The sequence below is a fragment of the Cervus canadensis genome, chromosome 25 (genome assembly GCF_019320065.1).
Source record: "Cervus canadensis isolate Bull #8, Minnesota chromosome 25, ASM1932006v1, whole genome shotgun sequence".
In the NCBI taxonomy this organism is placed as follows: domain Eukaryota; kingdom Metazoa; phylum Chordata; class Mammalia; order Artiodactyla; family Cervidae; genus Cervus; species Cervus canadensis.
The window spans coordinates 16,172,541-16,188,242 of record NC_057410.1 but is presented as its reverse complement, the minus strand read 5'-3'; the positions used below and the strand labels follow the sequence as shown (position 1 = coordinate 16,188,242).

Sequence of the window (15,702 nt, the reverse complement as noted above, 5' to 3'; positions counted from 1 at the left end):
TAAAGCTCTTTTCTATTTCAGCAAACTGGAATGTTACATTCTTATCCCCATGGTCTTGGAGGGAGTTGTATAATTCTCTAATTCTGAAAATAGAGTTTCTACCTGACTGATGTAGAATTTGCAAGTCGCAAATTGAGGAAGAAGATGAGTACTAATATTTGGAGTGAAGAAGATTGGGAATAAGTAGTCAGTGGTGGGGTTTGGCACTTAAAATCAAAATTAAAACATAACAATATCACTTGAAGGACTGAACATTTTATTTACACCAATTATAAAACTTTATGACTTCACATTCGAAGACAGAGTTGCAATATAGGAAAGGAAATAGCTACCTCTCTCTTGAATAGGTGGATTTTGACATGTTGGTTTCTTATCTGCACATTTTATGGCATTTTGTTTTAGATGAAGTGAAGTTGTATGAGATGCATTGTTTACATCAGCAACAAAAAGAACTCATGTTCCAGCAAACGGCTTCATTAGTACAAATTCAATGACTATTTACAAGTATATATGATAACTGCATTTTAAAGCAATCTAAGAAGGAATGTATTACATTAAAACTTTTCTAATGTTTTTATTCCACTTTGCAGAATATCTAGACATAATCCAGCAACAGACCTGTCTTAATCACAGAATGCAAAATAAACATAACGTTCATTATGAGTAACAAAACAAAAAATTATCCACTTTGTAAGTTTCAGTATAATCAAGTACTTTTTAGATTTCCTTTTATTACTTAATCCACAAATTTAATTAGGACATATAAGAAATATTACATTTAAAATAGTTCTTTAAAATATACTTTCACTGGTAACAATTTTGTACATTTTTACAAAATAAAATCTATAAACATTCCTTCATATACACATTAGCAAACAGCAAGTAGTGGAAATTACTCTTTTTATACATAAACATTTTTTAAAGATATTTACAAGAGAAGATAACCATTTTTCTATCCAAAGATAAAGATTTCCAATATCCCTCTTATTCAACAGATATTCTTCTCATTTTTTCAGCTAATTCTTTTCTCACTTCAATATGTTTTTCTAAATTTTGCACTTCATGTGGAAGATTGACGTCCCAAACAGACAGGCAAGACTGTATCTCTAGAAAATTAAAAAACAAATCACATTACAAAGATCTGCCATGAAACATTTTTATCTTAATTTTGTTAATTTATATCTAGCTGTTAGACAAATGTGTATGTGTGTATATGTATGTGTGTGTGTGTGTGTGTGTGTGTGTGTATGTGAGCTCAAGCGTGCCTGACTCTTTGTGGCCCCATGAACTGTAGCCCTCCAGGCTCCTCTGTCCATGGAATTTTCTAGCAGGAATACTGCAGCAAGTTGCCATGCCCTCCTCCAGGGCATCTTCCCAACCCAGGGATTGAGCCTGGATCTCTTAAGTCTCCTGCATTGGCCTCTAGGTTCTTTACCATTAGTGCCTCCTGGAAATACACACACACACACACACACACACACACACACAATATATACATATGCATATAAAAGTAACATACTAAATTATTACCATTTATAAGAAATTATATTTGGAAAGTGTTTAAAATACATTATAGAACTAACCACTGTTTTAACAATGGACCTTTAGTAACATAAAACTTCATTTTCTGAAAGAATAAAGCTTCTTCAAACACTTTTCAAAATCAGACTATGATTTGGATAATACGGAGTAGGTAAGATCTAAGGAAAAATACCCATGCTGGGTTTGAGCTAGTTCTCATTTAATAATGGTTGCTAGCTCTACTTCACCTGAAAAATATATTACACTGCTAAATCACTAAAACCTAATTTTGAAGATTTATATCTAAATTATTTGAACCATAAAGAAGCTATCAATTAAAAATGCCTAAAGTTTTATGCATATGTAATCTTTACCTTAAATGTATAAAAACATAATATGTTATAATCATTCATGTCATTGCAGTCTGCTTGGAATACAGTATCCTATTTAACATTACCTTTTTGGTGTTGCGTACCTTCAGCACTTTTCCGGTTATACCCCAAAACCAGCATGACATTTTTAAGGCTTCCTTTGTTAAAAAATAAAAGAGTTCTATTAAAACAATATAATAAGTTGGACTTTAAAGAGTACAAAACTTCATATTTTAAGTCACAAAAACCTTGGAAATTAACTTACAATTCCACTACTTAAGAGATCCCTCAACTGAGTTTGAACAAAAAATACTCTGCAAGGTGACCAGTACGTTGTTAAAGTTAGAAAATTTGGTCTACCTTCTTGTTATGATTCTTATTGTGTGAATCTGAGAAAACAGTTGAAACTGTCTGCAAAATGGGCTCAATATTTATATATTACTCCAACAAAAGCTAAATATCAAAGAGATAGTGTATGCAAAAGTGATTTTGATACTATAATGTGCTGGTCAGATGTGAAACATTTGGATAGAGAGTTGCATGGACATGTAATATACTGCCACACTGTCGTATAACCATACTTTATTCTCAAGTCATTCAATAATTTATTCAACAAATATTCATCAAATCCTCTATGTACCGGGCCTTAGGCTAGGGCCTGGGAATAAACACAAGCAGACTCAATCCATCACAAAAATAGGGTTAAGTTCTGTAAAACTAGAGTTCATGTAATGTTGGGGCTTCCCTGGTGGCTCTGCAGTAAAAAAAAAAAAATCCACCTGTAGTGCAGGAGACGTGAATTCAATCTCTGGGTCAGGAAGATTCCCTGGAGGAGGGCGTGGCCACCCACCCCAGTATTGTTGCCTGGGAAACCCCATGGACAGAGGAGCCTGGCGGGCGTCAATCCATGGAGTCACAAAAGAGTCGGACATGACCTAGCTACTAAACAACATCAATGGATGTAACTTTAGCAAATGAATAATAAAAATGCTGGAACAGGATGAAGACAACAGTAAATTCCTTTTCCAGGAATGTATTAAAGAGAGACAAATGGAGTTTATGGTCTAGTGATGAGATTAGTTACTAAACAGTAACTAAGTTAACTAGGCAAAATGAAACAGCACACGCAAAACTTTGAGGTAGGAGGAAGCATGGTATTTAAGAGGGGCTGAACTTTCTTCTAGAGCAGAAAGAGCAGAGAAGAATACGGCTAATGACAAAGGCGAGAGAACTGAGGTGAAGCTAGATCATGCCGTATATTGTAGATTATGTTTAAATTATTTAAAAAATCAAATAAACCCATTGAAATTGCCCTATAATGTCAGTAATGAACAAGCATTTGGACACCAAGTACACACAAATTAAAGGATACAACCACCTTGGTGAGGAAGACTAGAGAGACAGCCCCTCATACACCTGCTACTTTGCTTGCATGGACAAGTGTCCTGGCAGTCGCCAGTCACTAGGAGCCCCTAATTCTAACTTTTGTGCAACTCTGACACCTATTCATGGAAAATTTGTGAGACTGAAGAAAAACATTGGTCTCTCCTTAATACATTCCTGTAAAAGGAATTTACTGTTGTCTTCATCCTGTTCCAGCATTTTTATTATTCATTTGCTAAAGTTACATCCGTCCGACTCTTTTGTGACTCCATGGATTGACGCCCGCCAGGCTCCTCTGTCCATGGGATTTCCCAGGCAACAATACTGGGGTGGGTGGCCATGCCTTCCTCCAGGGAATCTTCCTGACCCAGAGATCGAATTCACGTCTTCTGCACTAAAGGTGGATTTTATTTTTTTTACTGCAGAGCCACCAGGGAAGCCCCAAAGTTACATAAACTCTAGTTTACAGAACTTAACCCTATTTTTGTGATCAACTCTGTTTAAATACTAAGTCTATTCCCTAAAGCAAACAACTAATCAAAATAAGAGTTCTGAGTGAGCATCATGTGCTATCATGATTTCTTCATAGTTGAGTAGAAAAGTAGGAAAAACAGAAAACACAAGGTAAATAAAACATAATGATTTTCCAATATTTGTATTTAGATTATGAAGTATATATTGCTATAAGAATATACACTGTAGCAGTATATACTGTAAAAAATATAAATTTATTTACAGAAAGAAAAACTAAATGGTATTCCTTAACAAGGGTAGAAAGTTTAAACTAAGATAAAAATAACCATCTGCTTAAATTTCTTTGTCAAAAAGTTAAAAATACTCAACATTATATATTTTTTGCCTTAATTATAAAGAAAAAAGAGAAAGCAAGACCTAAATTTAGTGTTCACTTACAATACCTGCTTCTCTCATGGGACTAAAAACATCTACTCACTTCATGCTTATAAGGCCCCTTTTCAAAATATATCTTGCAAAATTTCACTGTGAATTTCTGAGACACTTCATACAATGTTGGGAGGTGAAGAGAAAACATATTCTTATAGTCTTAAGAGAATATGAAAAAAGATTTAAAATAAGTAAACTTGCCTAACTGTGCAGTCATCATGACTCTAACAGAATCACAAAAGTTGTGAATTATACGTATAATTCGACGAGTTGAAAGATCAAGGAGTAAGATATGGCCTCCTCCAGTTCCTATCCAGAGAGCAGTGTTCTTCTGAAGGCAGAGAGTCTTCACTCTCCCAGAATAAGACATTTTGTGTTTCGATTCCTTGCTTACTCTGACGAGTTCTTCCCTAAAACCATAAAGCAAGCATGCATTAATCTTTTTTGTTCAAAAATAAAGAGATAAAATAGGTGTGACTATATATACAGACACACACACACATAAATATATATATATACAACATTTTGGATTATGAATACATGACAAGATTCATTACATATCATTAAAATTATATGAAACTAATTTTGCTAAATATAGAAAGTCAAAGAGCCACATTTTGCTATTTAAAGCATAAATTATCAAAGATAACAATTGCCTCTTCAAGAAACTCTGAAATAAATAAGATGGATATAATTTTTATATATAACAAACCTATGCAATCCAGCAAAAAATGAACAGTATCTGCTCAATATAAAGAAAAAAAGCATTAGTTTCAAAATTTTTTCATGAATTTTAAAAGTTATAAAACAAAAGAAAAACTACAGTCATGTATATGTAAAAGATATGAATCCAAATCACTGAATTTTTCCCTGAGCTAATGAATAATTCATGACAAAAATGAGGTATCCAGATGTAAAAAATTCCAACAATTTTAGAACTCCAGGAAAGGACCTTTTTTACCAGGCAGAACTGTCCAGTCTTCCAAACAAATCTCCTCACCATCCAGAGAAAAACTAAAGTGCTAGTAAACTTTGAAATCTCAATTTATGAATATAGTATATAATCAAAATGTTCTCCAGAAGGTAAAAAAAAAATTCTATACAGTAAAACCAAAATAAAACTATACAGTAGCTAGCAAATAAGACTGGTGATGATCCTGGATGCCAGCAGCAGCACACAAGGTATGTGGGTTATGTGAAGCCTCCTACACACTTGATCCTGGTCAGTCTAATACATTTTTCACCCATATTTTATATTGTTTTGTGACTTCTTCCTTGTAATACCTTGAAGAAACCATATCTATTATGTTTCCATTTTTTTCCAAAGAAGAAATTTGCTGGATACCAACAGATGGTGCCAAAAAGCATTAACGATTTTGTTTCCGGATTTTTTTTTCCTTAACATTTTTCTATTTAGAAGTATAAAGGAAGAAAAAGAAGCCATACTTCCTCCCTCTGTGAAATCTGAAGTGTAAGGACAGTTACGGGCATGAAATAAAGAACCCATGACACTGTACCTACATTCAACAACACAGTCACACTTACAAATGTGATCAGCAGCTAGGCCCCATAGTACTCCCTCTACAGTAAAATAATTCAAAAAAATAAAAAAATTAAAAAAAATTAATTTACTTTAAAAAGTGCACACAATCTATCAGTTCACAGCGTTTTTCAGTCTTCTTATCCCACACTTCCACACATGGGCTATTTTTCTTAGCAACATAAAGAACTGTGTCTACCACCACTGCGATGATGTTGGAATCACTGAAAGATGTATTAGAAAATCTAGAGGGAATGAAAAGAATATCATTTAATTTTTTTATTATTTCAAAATGTAATACAACTTCATATTAGCTCTTAATGCATATAAAGGATTAACACTATTTTGAAAAAGAAACAATTATTTCATATTGTCCCCTAACCATTCTGAACAGAATACTTTGATACTTCACCTACTTCTGGTTACTTCATATTTCTTCCTTGATGATAAAATTTAAATTTGCTTCCTATTTTATTAATTTCAGTTTTATCTGGTTATTTATAGACTATTATATTATCTGAGTATGTATAGTATCTTGATTTCTAAGAAAATCATCATAGTATCTGTAACTTTATAATACTGCAAAAAAATCCATATTGTCAAGAGTGACTGGGAAATTAAGGTCACCCATTTACACGTAAAATCATAAGACCTTTAAATCCACCTTAGTGGCAGTCTTCAAATATTAAAATATATCTGCCTCAACACAAGCCAGTCAAGGTATGGGGGAAAAAAAATCCACACCGTCATCCAAATATTAGAAAGCAAATTGTTATTTTTCCCCTTTGAAAATAAAGGAAAATGACAGACAATTTTAAACAACTACTTCCAACCTAGTATATTTGGCATTTCACACATTTTGCAGACAGATTGGCTACCAAAGGCTCCATCTGCATGGCAAACTCCAAGCTGTACTCAAGGCTTAATTTAAATATCAGCTCCTCTCAAATTCCTCCCTGACTGACTGAAACAGACCAGCCATTCCTTTTCCCATAACTGATGCATTAAATATAAAGTATTAATCTGTATTTAATAATATTACAGACATTATTAAATATAAAATCATATTCATTAGTATGTCCCGACCCCACCCTGTCTCTTTACCATGGTATCTGCTTAATGGGAGGGAGATGTCAGACAACGGGTGACAACTTCTGAGAAGAAGTAAATATTTCCAAGTGTCTGTGAAACTGGGTCCTAATCTCTTTTTGGAAATGAATATCTTTGAGAGCCTGATATTTATGGCCATTCTATCTAGTAAAGCACCTATATTCCAAATCTTAAAGGGAATTTTAGGGGGCTAATTGATACCATGACCTCATAACATTCTATGTGAAATATAAGAATTGGGGGCGGGGCTTTTCTTCTTATATATGCAGGCCTGTTTAAGTTGGTTAAAAGTAGAAGCTACAGAATAAGAATATGCGTGTGCGCTAAATTGGTTCAGTTATATCTGACTCTTTGCAGCCTTATGGACTGTAGCCTGCCTGGCTCCTCTGTCCATGGGATTCTCCAGGCAATAATGATGGAGTGGGTTGCCATTTCCTTCTCCAGAGGATCTTCCCAACCCAGGAATCAAACCCGTGTCTCTTACATCTCCTACACTGGAAGGCAGGTTCTTTACCACTAGTGCCACTTGGGAAGCCAGAATGAGAATAAGTTTAACCAAATATTTACCATATGCTAGGAAACAAATCTCTGGGGGAAAAAAAAAAAAAACAGAAAATCCTCAAGCATGAGAATTTACCATATATAGCAGTGTATCTGAACTCTGACCACACTTTAGAATCACTTGAGAGCTAAACATAAATACATACATGGGGGACCCACCCCAGTCTTAATTCATCTGCTTTAATTGCTCTGAGGTAGGTTCAGGGCACCCTAGTGGCTTCTAATGTGCGGCCAGTTAAGAAGCAGTATGTCTAGTGGTATTGAGAAAATTATTTTTAAAAGTACATTTATAAAATTTTGTGACAGATATTGTGAGGGGAAATAACAAATACAACGGAAGGAAAAAAAAAGAAATCCAAGGCACCCAATCGCCACAGGTGGGATCATAGAGAGCCACCCAGAAGTGACTCTTGGACTAAAACAGACAACAGGCATAGTAGTCATCCAGAAAAACAAAGAACCACATGTAAAGGCTGGAGTGAGAGGGAGTAGGCTGTCTTCAAAATCAAGACAAATTCATTTTGACTAAGGCACAGAGGGTAAGGAGGTTGCAAAACATGAATCTACAGAGATAAGCAAGGACTAAATCATGAAAGTCTGGTAAGTCATCTCAAGGAACTTGGAGTTTACAAAAGACACTGGAATATACGGGTCAGTTTTAAGCAGGGGAGTGGCATCAGCTTGATTTGCATTTTAGAACAATCCCTCTGCCTGAAATGTTGAGAATGGATTGAACGGAAGACAATCAGAGGTTTGAGAACTCTCTGCCATTGTTAAAATGGCCAGGCCTTTGATGGTAGATGGCAGCTTGGCCCATGGTAGCAGCAATGAAACAGTAAGAAGTATAAGTATTTGAGAGTCAGGAAGAGCGTCAAGTGGTTAAAGAGTTAACACAGAAGAATCAAGGATTTTTCCCAAGTTTCAGTCTTGGGCAATTAGATGGATGTTGAAAAACTAGGATATTCCCTGAGATAAAGATTTCTCACTTAAAGCTAATAATAATCATGAGAATTATCTAACATTTATTGAGAGCTTACCAAGTGCTGGATCTTGTATTAAGTTCCTTATATTACTTTTTATTCTTTAGTTTTTCAAATATCTCTTTGAGACAGGGTACATTACCATCCTCAGGTTAGAGAGGACTGAAGATTTGAGAAGTTCTTGCCAAGTTCACATAACCAATACATGACAAAGCCAGATATGAACAATCTATGCTCTTATCCAAAGCCTACACTGCTTCTCACTGAGGAATATGATGAATAAGAACCAACTGCAATGCTCTGGTTAAAACACAATTTAAAAAACTGAAACAACAAATTGGAACAAGGTTTATATTTTATTTTATTCTGCTTGAAATTGGTATCACTAACTCTTCTTTTGAGGAAATGTCTGCATAATTATCAACTCTAGAGAAGACTTAATTCCTGGTTCATTTCCTACAATCAGTAGTTAAAATTATCCACAGGGAAAGTGTGCAAGATAAGTGGAGGAGAAGACCCTGGGTCGACCTCTTCTCACAGGCACACCATCACAACTATTTGAAAAACAATCATAGATTTAAAAAAGACTAGAACCTACCAGAAAAGATCTTCTACAACCAAAGATACAAAGAAGACATCAAATTGAGAGAGGCAGAAGGGACTGGGTCATGATATGGTCAAATCCAATACCCCCAGGTAGGCGCTTCACAAATGGGAGAACAGTTACGACTGCAGAAGCACTCCCAGAGGAGGGAGAAGTTCAAACCCACTTCAAGCTCTCCAATCCAGAAGTCCTGCACCAGGAAGACAAGCCCCCAGAGCATTTGGTATTGAATGGCAGTGGGGCTTACTTTTGGGAGTCCCAGAGGGCTGGGGAAAACAGAGAATTCACACTTAAAGGGCACACACAATACACCACATACTCCGGAATAGAAGGCAGAAGCTGGGGTAGGAGGCAACTGCAGCTCACCCAGGGGACACAGATACTGGCAGGCCAGCACAAGCTTCAAGAAACCACAGGCCACACAGCCAAATATTTCAGGAACCAGTCCCACACACCAGCAACATGCTCTGGGACCCCTTTGCCCTGAACAAAGAATCCAGGACTTGTTTCTGCCTGCCAGTATGCCACACTAGCTCCATGACCTGATTTTATCCATTAGTGGGCAGGCAACAGCCTCTGGGTCTCCTGGACCCTGACTCCATCCATCAGTAACTCAGCACTAGTCCAGGGTTCCCCAAAGTTCCACAGTCAGATGCCTGGTAACCCAGTACCACAAACCAGAGGTCATCTTAGCCTCCATACAAGGCAAGATTGAGCAACCAAATGGACCAGAGGCCAACCAAGTTTAGCAGACTGCTCACACAGTCAGCCAGCTGCAACAGAAAGACCCTATAGCCCTCATGGGGGAATCTGTAGAGCATATAGCGCTGGTGATGAGAGGGGAATACACTGCTGGGAACAAAAGATGTCTCCTGCAAAAGGCCAGTTCTTCAAAGTCAGGAACCATAACCAACCTACCAGATAAGTCAATATAAAAAAGCAATTCAGGCAAAATTAAGAGACAGAGGAACATGTTTCAAATGAATAAACAAAATAAAACCCCAGAAAAAGAGCTAAGCAAAGTTGAGTTAGGCAATCAACCTGAGCAGAGTTCAGAGTAGTGATCATAAAGATGATCATAGAACTCAAGAGAACTGATGCAGCTTTAACAAAGATTTATAAAATACAAACAACAACCAAACAGAGATAAAGAATATAAGTGAAATTTAAAATGTACTAGAAGAAATCAATAGTATATTAAATGATACAGATGAATGAATCAATAACCTGGAAGAAACAGTAGTGGAAATCAATGATGCTTAACAGAAAAAAAAAATAATAATGATAGAAATGAGGACAATTTAAGAAACTAATGGGACAACATCAAGACCAATAATATTCACTATAAAGTGAATAAGAGTCCAAGAAGAAGAAGAGAGACACGGAGAAATGGGCTGAGAGCATAATAGAAGATATAATAGATGAAAAATTCCCTAACCTGGGAAAGGAAATAGATACCTAAATTCAGAAAGCAGAGTCCCATAGAGGATTAACTCAAAAACAAACATACCAAGACACACTGTAATTAAAATTTAAAAAAATAAAAATACAGAGATAATATTATAATAAAAGAGAAAAACAACAAATAACATACAAAGGAGTTCCCATAAGGTTATCAGCTTATTTTTCAGCAGAAACTTTGTAGGCCAGAAGGAAGTGGTATGATACATTTAAAATGATGAAAGGGAAAAACTTAAAAACCAAGAATACTCTATCCAGCAAGGCTCTCATTCAGATTAGATGAGAAATCAAAAACTTCACAGACAAGCAAAAGCTAAAAAAGTTCAGCACAACCAAACCAGCCTTACAAGAAATGTTAAAGTAACTCTCTAAGTGATAAAGGAAGGGCAACAAGAAAATTGAAAATTATAAATTGAAAAACTTCATCAGTAAGGGCAAACTGGTACTAAAGATAGGAAAGCATCCATACACAGAGCTAATAGTAAGGGTAAAAGACAAAAGTAGTAAATTCATGTATATCCACAAGCAGTTAAGACACATACAAAGAAATTATATGTAAAACATGGTGTCAAAAAACCATAATTGTGAGGGGAGGAGAGCACAAATGCAAAGTTGATAAAATGTATTTGAAATTAAGAGATCAGCAACTTAAAACAGTTAAAGACTCTGCCTGTTATGGAGGAGACCTGGGTTTGATCCCTGGGTTGGGAACATCCCTTGAAGAAGGGCATGGCTACCCACCCACTCCAGTATTCTTGCCTGGAAAATTCATTGGTCAGAGGAGCCTGGCAGGCTATATACCACAGGTTGGAAAGAATCAGACACAACTGATAGACTCTCACTTGCATTTTCTTCCATATATATTTCCACATGTAAAACTCACAGTAGTGACAAGCCGAAAGTCTATAATAGATATAAACAAAAGAAAAAGGAATTTGAAACAGCACTAAAGATATTCATCAAAATACATGAGAGAACAACAAAAGAGAGGAAAGTAACAAAACGCACCTACAAAAACAAACTCAACACATTTAGCAAAATGGCAAAAAGAACATGCATATGAATAACTATTTTAAATGTAAACTGGAATAAATGCTTTAATCAAAGACAGAGTGGTAAAATCAATACAGAGGCAAGATTTGTATATATGCAGCCTATAAAAGACCCAATTCAGATATAAACTGACTGAAAAGTTCAGGGGCAGAAAAAGGAATTCGATGCAAATGGAAATTTTAAAAAAGCTGAGGCAGCAATACTTATATCAGAAAAATAGATTTCAAAACAAAGTCTTTTATAGGAAACAAAGAAGGACATTACATAATGATCAAGGGGTCATTCAAAAAAGATATAACAATTGTTAATATCTTCACCCAACATAGAAGAACCTAAATATGTAAATCAATTATTAACAGACATAAAGGGATAAATCAACAGTACTACAGCAATAGTTGAGGACTTTAACACAACACCTACATCAATGGACAGATCATCCATACAGAAAATCAATAAGGAAATGTTGGCATTAAATAATAAATTATACCAGATGAATTTGACATATATATAAACTGAATCACATTCTATTCAAAAGCATTTGAATACACATTCTTTTCAAGTACACGTGCAACATACTCTTGGATATATCACATGCTAAGGCACAAAATAAGCCTCAGTAAATTTAAGAAACTTCAGTTCAGCTCAGTTCCATCGCTCAGTCATGTCTGACTCTTTGTGATCCCATGAACTGCAGCACGCCAGGACTCACTGTCCATCACCAACTCCCAGAGCCTACCAAACTCATGTCCATTGAGTTGGTGATACCATCCAACCATCTCATCCTCTGTCGTCCCCTCCTCTTTCTGCCCTCAATCTTTCCCAGCATCAGGGTCTCTTCAAACGAGTCAGCTCTTTGTATGAGGTGGCCAAAGTATTGGAGTTTCAGCTTCAACATTAGTCCTTCCAATGAACACCCAGGACTGATCTCCTTTAGGATGGACTGGTTGGATCTCCTTGCAGTCCAAGGGACTCTCAAGAGTCTTCTCCAACACCACAGTTCAAAAGTATCAATTCTTCTGCGCTCAGCTTTCTTTATAGTCCAAATCTCACATCCATACATGACCACTGGAAAAAACCATAGCCTTGACTAGACGGACCTTTATTGGCAAAGTAATGTCTCTGCTTTTTAATATGCTATCTAGGGTGGTCATAACTTTCCTTCCAAGGAGTAAGCATCTTTTAATTTCATGGCTGCAGTCACCATCTGCAGTGATTTTGGAGCACAAAAAAATAAAGTCAGCCACGTTTCCACTGTTTCTCCATCTATTTGCCATGAAGTGATGGGACTGGAGGCCATAATCTTAGTTTTCTGAATGTTGAGTTTTAAGCCAACTTTTTCACTCTCCTCTTTCATTTTCATCAAGAGGCTCTTTAGTTCTTCTTCACTTTCTGCCATAAGGGTCGTGTCATCTGCATATCTGAGATTATTGATATTTCTCCCGGCAATCTTGACTCCAGCTTGTGCTTCTCCCAGCCCCGCATTTCTCATGAAGTACTCTGCATAAAAGTTAAATAAGCAGGGTGACAATATACAGCCTTGATGTACTCCTTTTCCTATTTGGAACCAGTCTGTTGTTCCATGTCCAGTTCTAACTGTTGCGTCTTGACCCTCATACAGGTTTCTCAAGAGGCAGGTCAGGTGGTCTGGTATTCATATCTCTATCAGAATTTTCCACAATTTATTGTGATTCACACAGTCAAAGGTTTGGCATAGTCAATAAAGCAAAAATAGATGTTTTTCTGGAACTCTCTTGCTTTTTTGATGATCTAGCTGATGTTGGCAATTTGATCTCTGGTTCCTCTGCCTTTTCTAAAACCAGCCTGAACATCTGGAAGTTCATGGTTCACGTATTGCTGAAGCCTGGCTTGGAGAATTTTGAGCATTACTTTACTAGTGTGTGAGATGAGTGTAATTGTGTGGTAGTTTGAGCATTCTTTGGCATTGCCTTTCTTTGGGGTTGGAATGAAAACTGACCTTTTCCAGTCCTGTGGCCACTGCTGAGTTTTCCAAATTTGCTGGCATATTGAGTGCAGCACTTTCACAGCATCATCTTTTAGGATTTGAAATAGCTCAACTGGGATTCCATCACCTCCACTAGCTTTGTATGTAGTGATGCTTCCTAAGGCCCACTTGACTTCACATTCCAGGATGTCTGGCTCTAGGTGAGTGATGACACTATCATGATTATCTGGATCATGAAGATATTTTTGTAGTTCTTCTGTGTATTCTTGCCACCTCTTCTTAATATCTTCTGCTTCTGTAGGACCATACCATTTCTGTCCTTTATTGAGCCCATCTTTGCATGTAATGTTCCCTTGGTATCTCTAATTTTCTTGAAGAGATCTCTAGTCTTTCCCATTCTATTGTTTTCCTCTATTTCTTTGCACTGAACACTGAGCAAGGCTTTCTTATCTCTCCTTGCTATTCTTTGGAACTCTGCATTAAAATGGGTATATCTTTCCTTTTCTCCTTCGCTTTTAGCATCTCTTCTTTTCACAGCTATTTGTAAGGCCTCCTCAGACAGTCATTTTGGTCTTTTGCATTTCTTTTTCTTGAGGATATTCTTGATCCCTGTCTCCTGTACAATGTCATGAACCTCTGCCCATAGTTCATCAGGCACTCTGTCTATCAGATCTAGCCCCTTAAATCTAGTTCTCACTTCCACTGTATAATCATAAGGGATTTATTTTAGGTCATATCTGAACGGCTTAGTGGTTTTCCCCACTTTCTTCCATTTCAGTCTGAAGTTGGCAATGAGGAGTTCATGATCTGAGCCACAGTCTGCTCCCCATCTTATTTTTCCTGACTGTATAGAACTTCTCCATCTTTGGCTGCAAAGAATATAATCAATCTAAATTCAGTGTTGGCCGTCTGGAGATGTCCATATGTGGAGTCTTCTCTTGTGTTGTTGGAAGAGGGTGTTTGCTATGACCAGTGCGTTCTCTTGGCAAAACTCTACTAGCCTTTGCCCTGCTTCATTCTGTACTCCAAGGCCAAATTTTCCTATTACTCCAGGCGTTTCTTGACTTCCTACTTTTGCTTCCAGTCCCCTATGATGAAAATGACATCTTTTTTTGGGTGTTAGTTCTAAAAGGTCTTGTAGGTCTTTATAGAACCATTCAATTTTAGCTTCTTCAGCGTTACTGGTCAGGGCATAGACTTGAATAACTGTAATATTGAATTGTTGCCTTGGAAATGAACAGAGATCATTCTGTCGTTTTTGAGATTGCATCCAAGTACTGCATTTCAGACTCTTTTGTTGACTATGATGGGTACTCCATCTCTTTTAAGAAAATTGAAATCACATAAAATAGCTTTTCAGACCATTTGCTGAGACTAAAAATCAACTATAAGGAAATAACTGCAAAATGAACAAGTACATGGAAACTAAATAATATGATACTACATAACATGGGTCACTGAAGAAATCAAAGAAGAAATAAAAAACAACTGAAGACAAATGAAAATGAGGCATGAAGATCCAATTATATGGGATACAGTAGAAGCAGTTCAAAAAAAAGGAAATCTACAGTGAAAAAAGGTGACTTCAGAAAAATTAAGATTCTCAAATAAACAAGCTAACCTTTCACTTAAAGGAACTAGAAAAACAGGAACAAACAAAACCCAAAGTTACCACAGGGAAAGATATCATAAAGATAAGACAAGCAGTAAATGATATACAGTCTAAAAAACCAATAGTAAACATAAATAAAACTAAGAGCAGGTTCTTTAAAAAGATAAAATTGATAATCAAGAAAAAAAGGGAGAGGGCTCAAATTAATAAAATCAAAAAGAAAAAGAAGCTACAACCAACATCACAGAAATACAAAGGATCATAAGGGATTACTGCAAATAAAAAAAAAAAAAAAAAGAAAGGATGACCTAGAAAAAAAAATGGACAAATTCCTAAAAATGTACAATGTAACAATACTGAATCAGAAAGAAATGTAAAATATGAACAAAACAATCACTACTATTGAAATTGAGCCAGTAATAATAAAAAAAAGTCCCAACAAACAAAAATCCAGGACCGGAGAGCTTCACAGATGAATTTTATCAAACATTTTCAAAATATTTCAGAAAATTATAGTGGAAGGAATGTTCTTGAATTTATTCTATGAGGCCAGTATCACCCTAGTACTGAAACCAAAGAAAACATACAAAAAAAGAAAATTACAGGTCAATACCACTGATAAACATAGATGCAAAAATCC

At 36.0% G+C, this 15,702-nt stretch overlaps 1 protein-coding gene across 3 annotated transcripts in view; it reads right to left on the bottom strand.

Moving 5' to 3' along the window:
- Positions 1–235: 235 nt before the first annotated feature.
- LRRK2 (leucine rich repeat kinase 2) overlaps positions 236–15,702 on the bottom strand; it is a 194,561-nt gene continuing 179,094 nt past the window's right edge. For 2 of the 3 annotated variants that reach the window (XM_043446341.1, XM_043446340.1), the window contains exons 48-51: positions 5,811–5,963; positions 4,380–4,588; positions 1,979–2,050; positions 236–1,106 (exon numbers count right to left, since the gene is read on the bottom strand). In XM_043446341.1, the coding sequence (XP_043302276.1) occupies positions 985–1,106; positions 1,979–2,050; positions 4,380–4,588; positions 5,811–5,963 (556 nt within the window). In that variant the 3' untranslated portion in view covers positions 236–984. The remainder of the gene's footprint in view (positions 1,107–1,978; positions 2,051–4,379; positions 4,589–5,810; positions 5,964–15,702) is intronic. The other variant, XM_043446342.1, reaches the window with a different exon arrangement.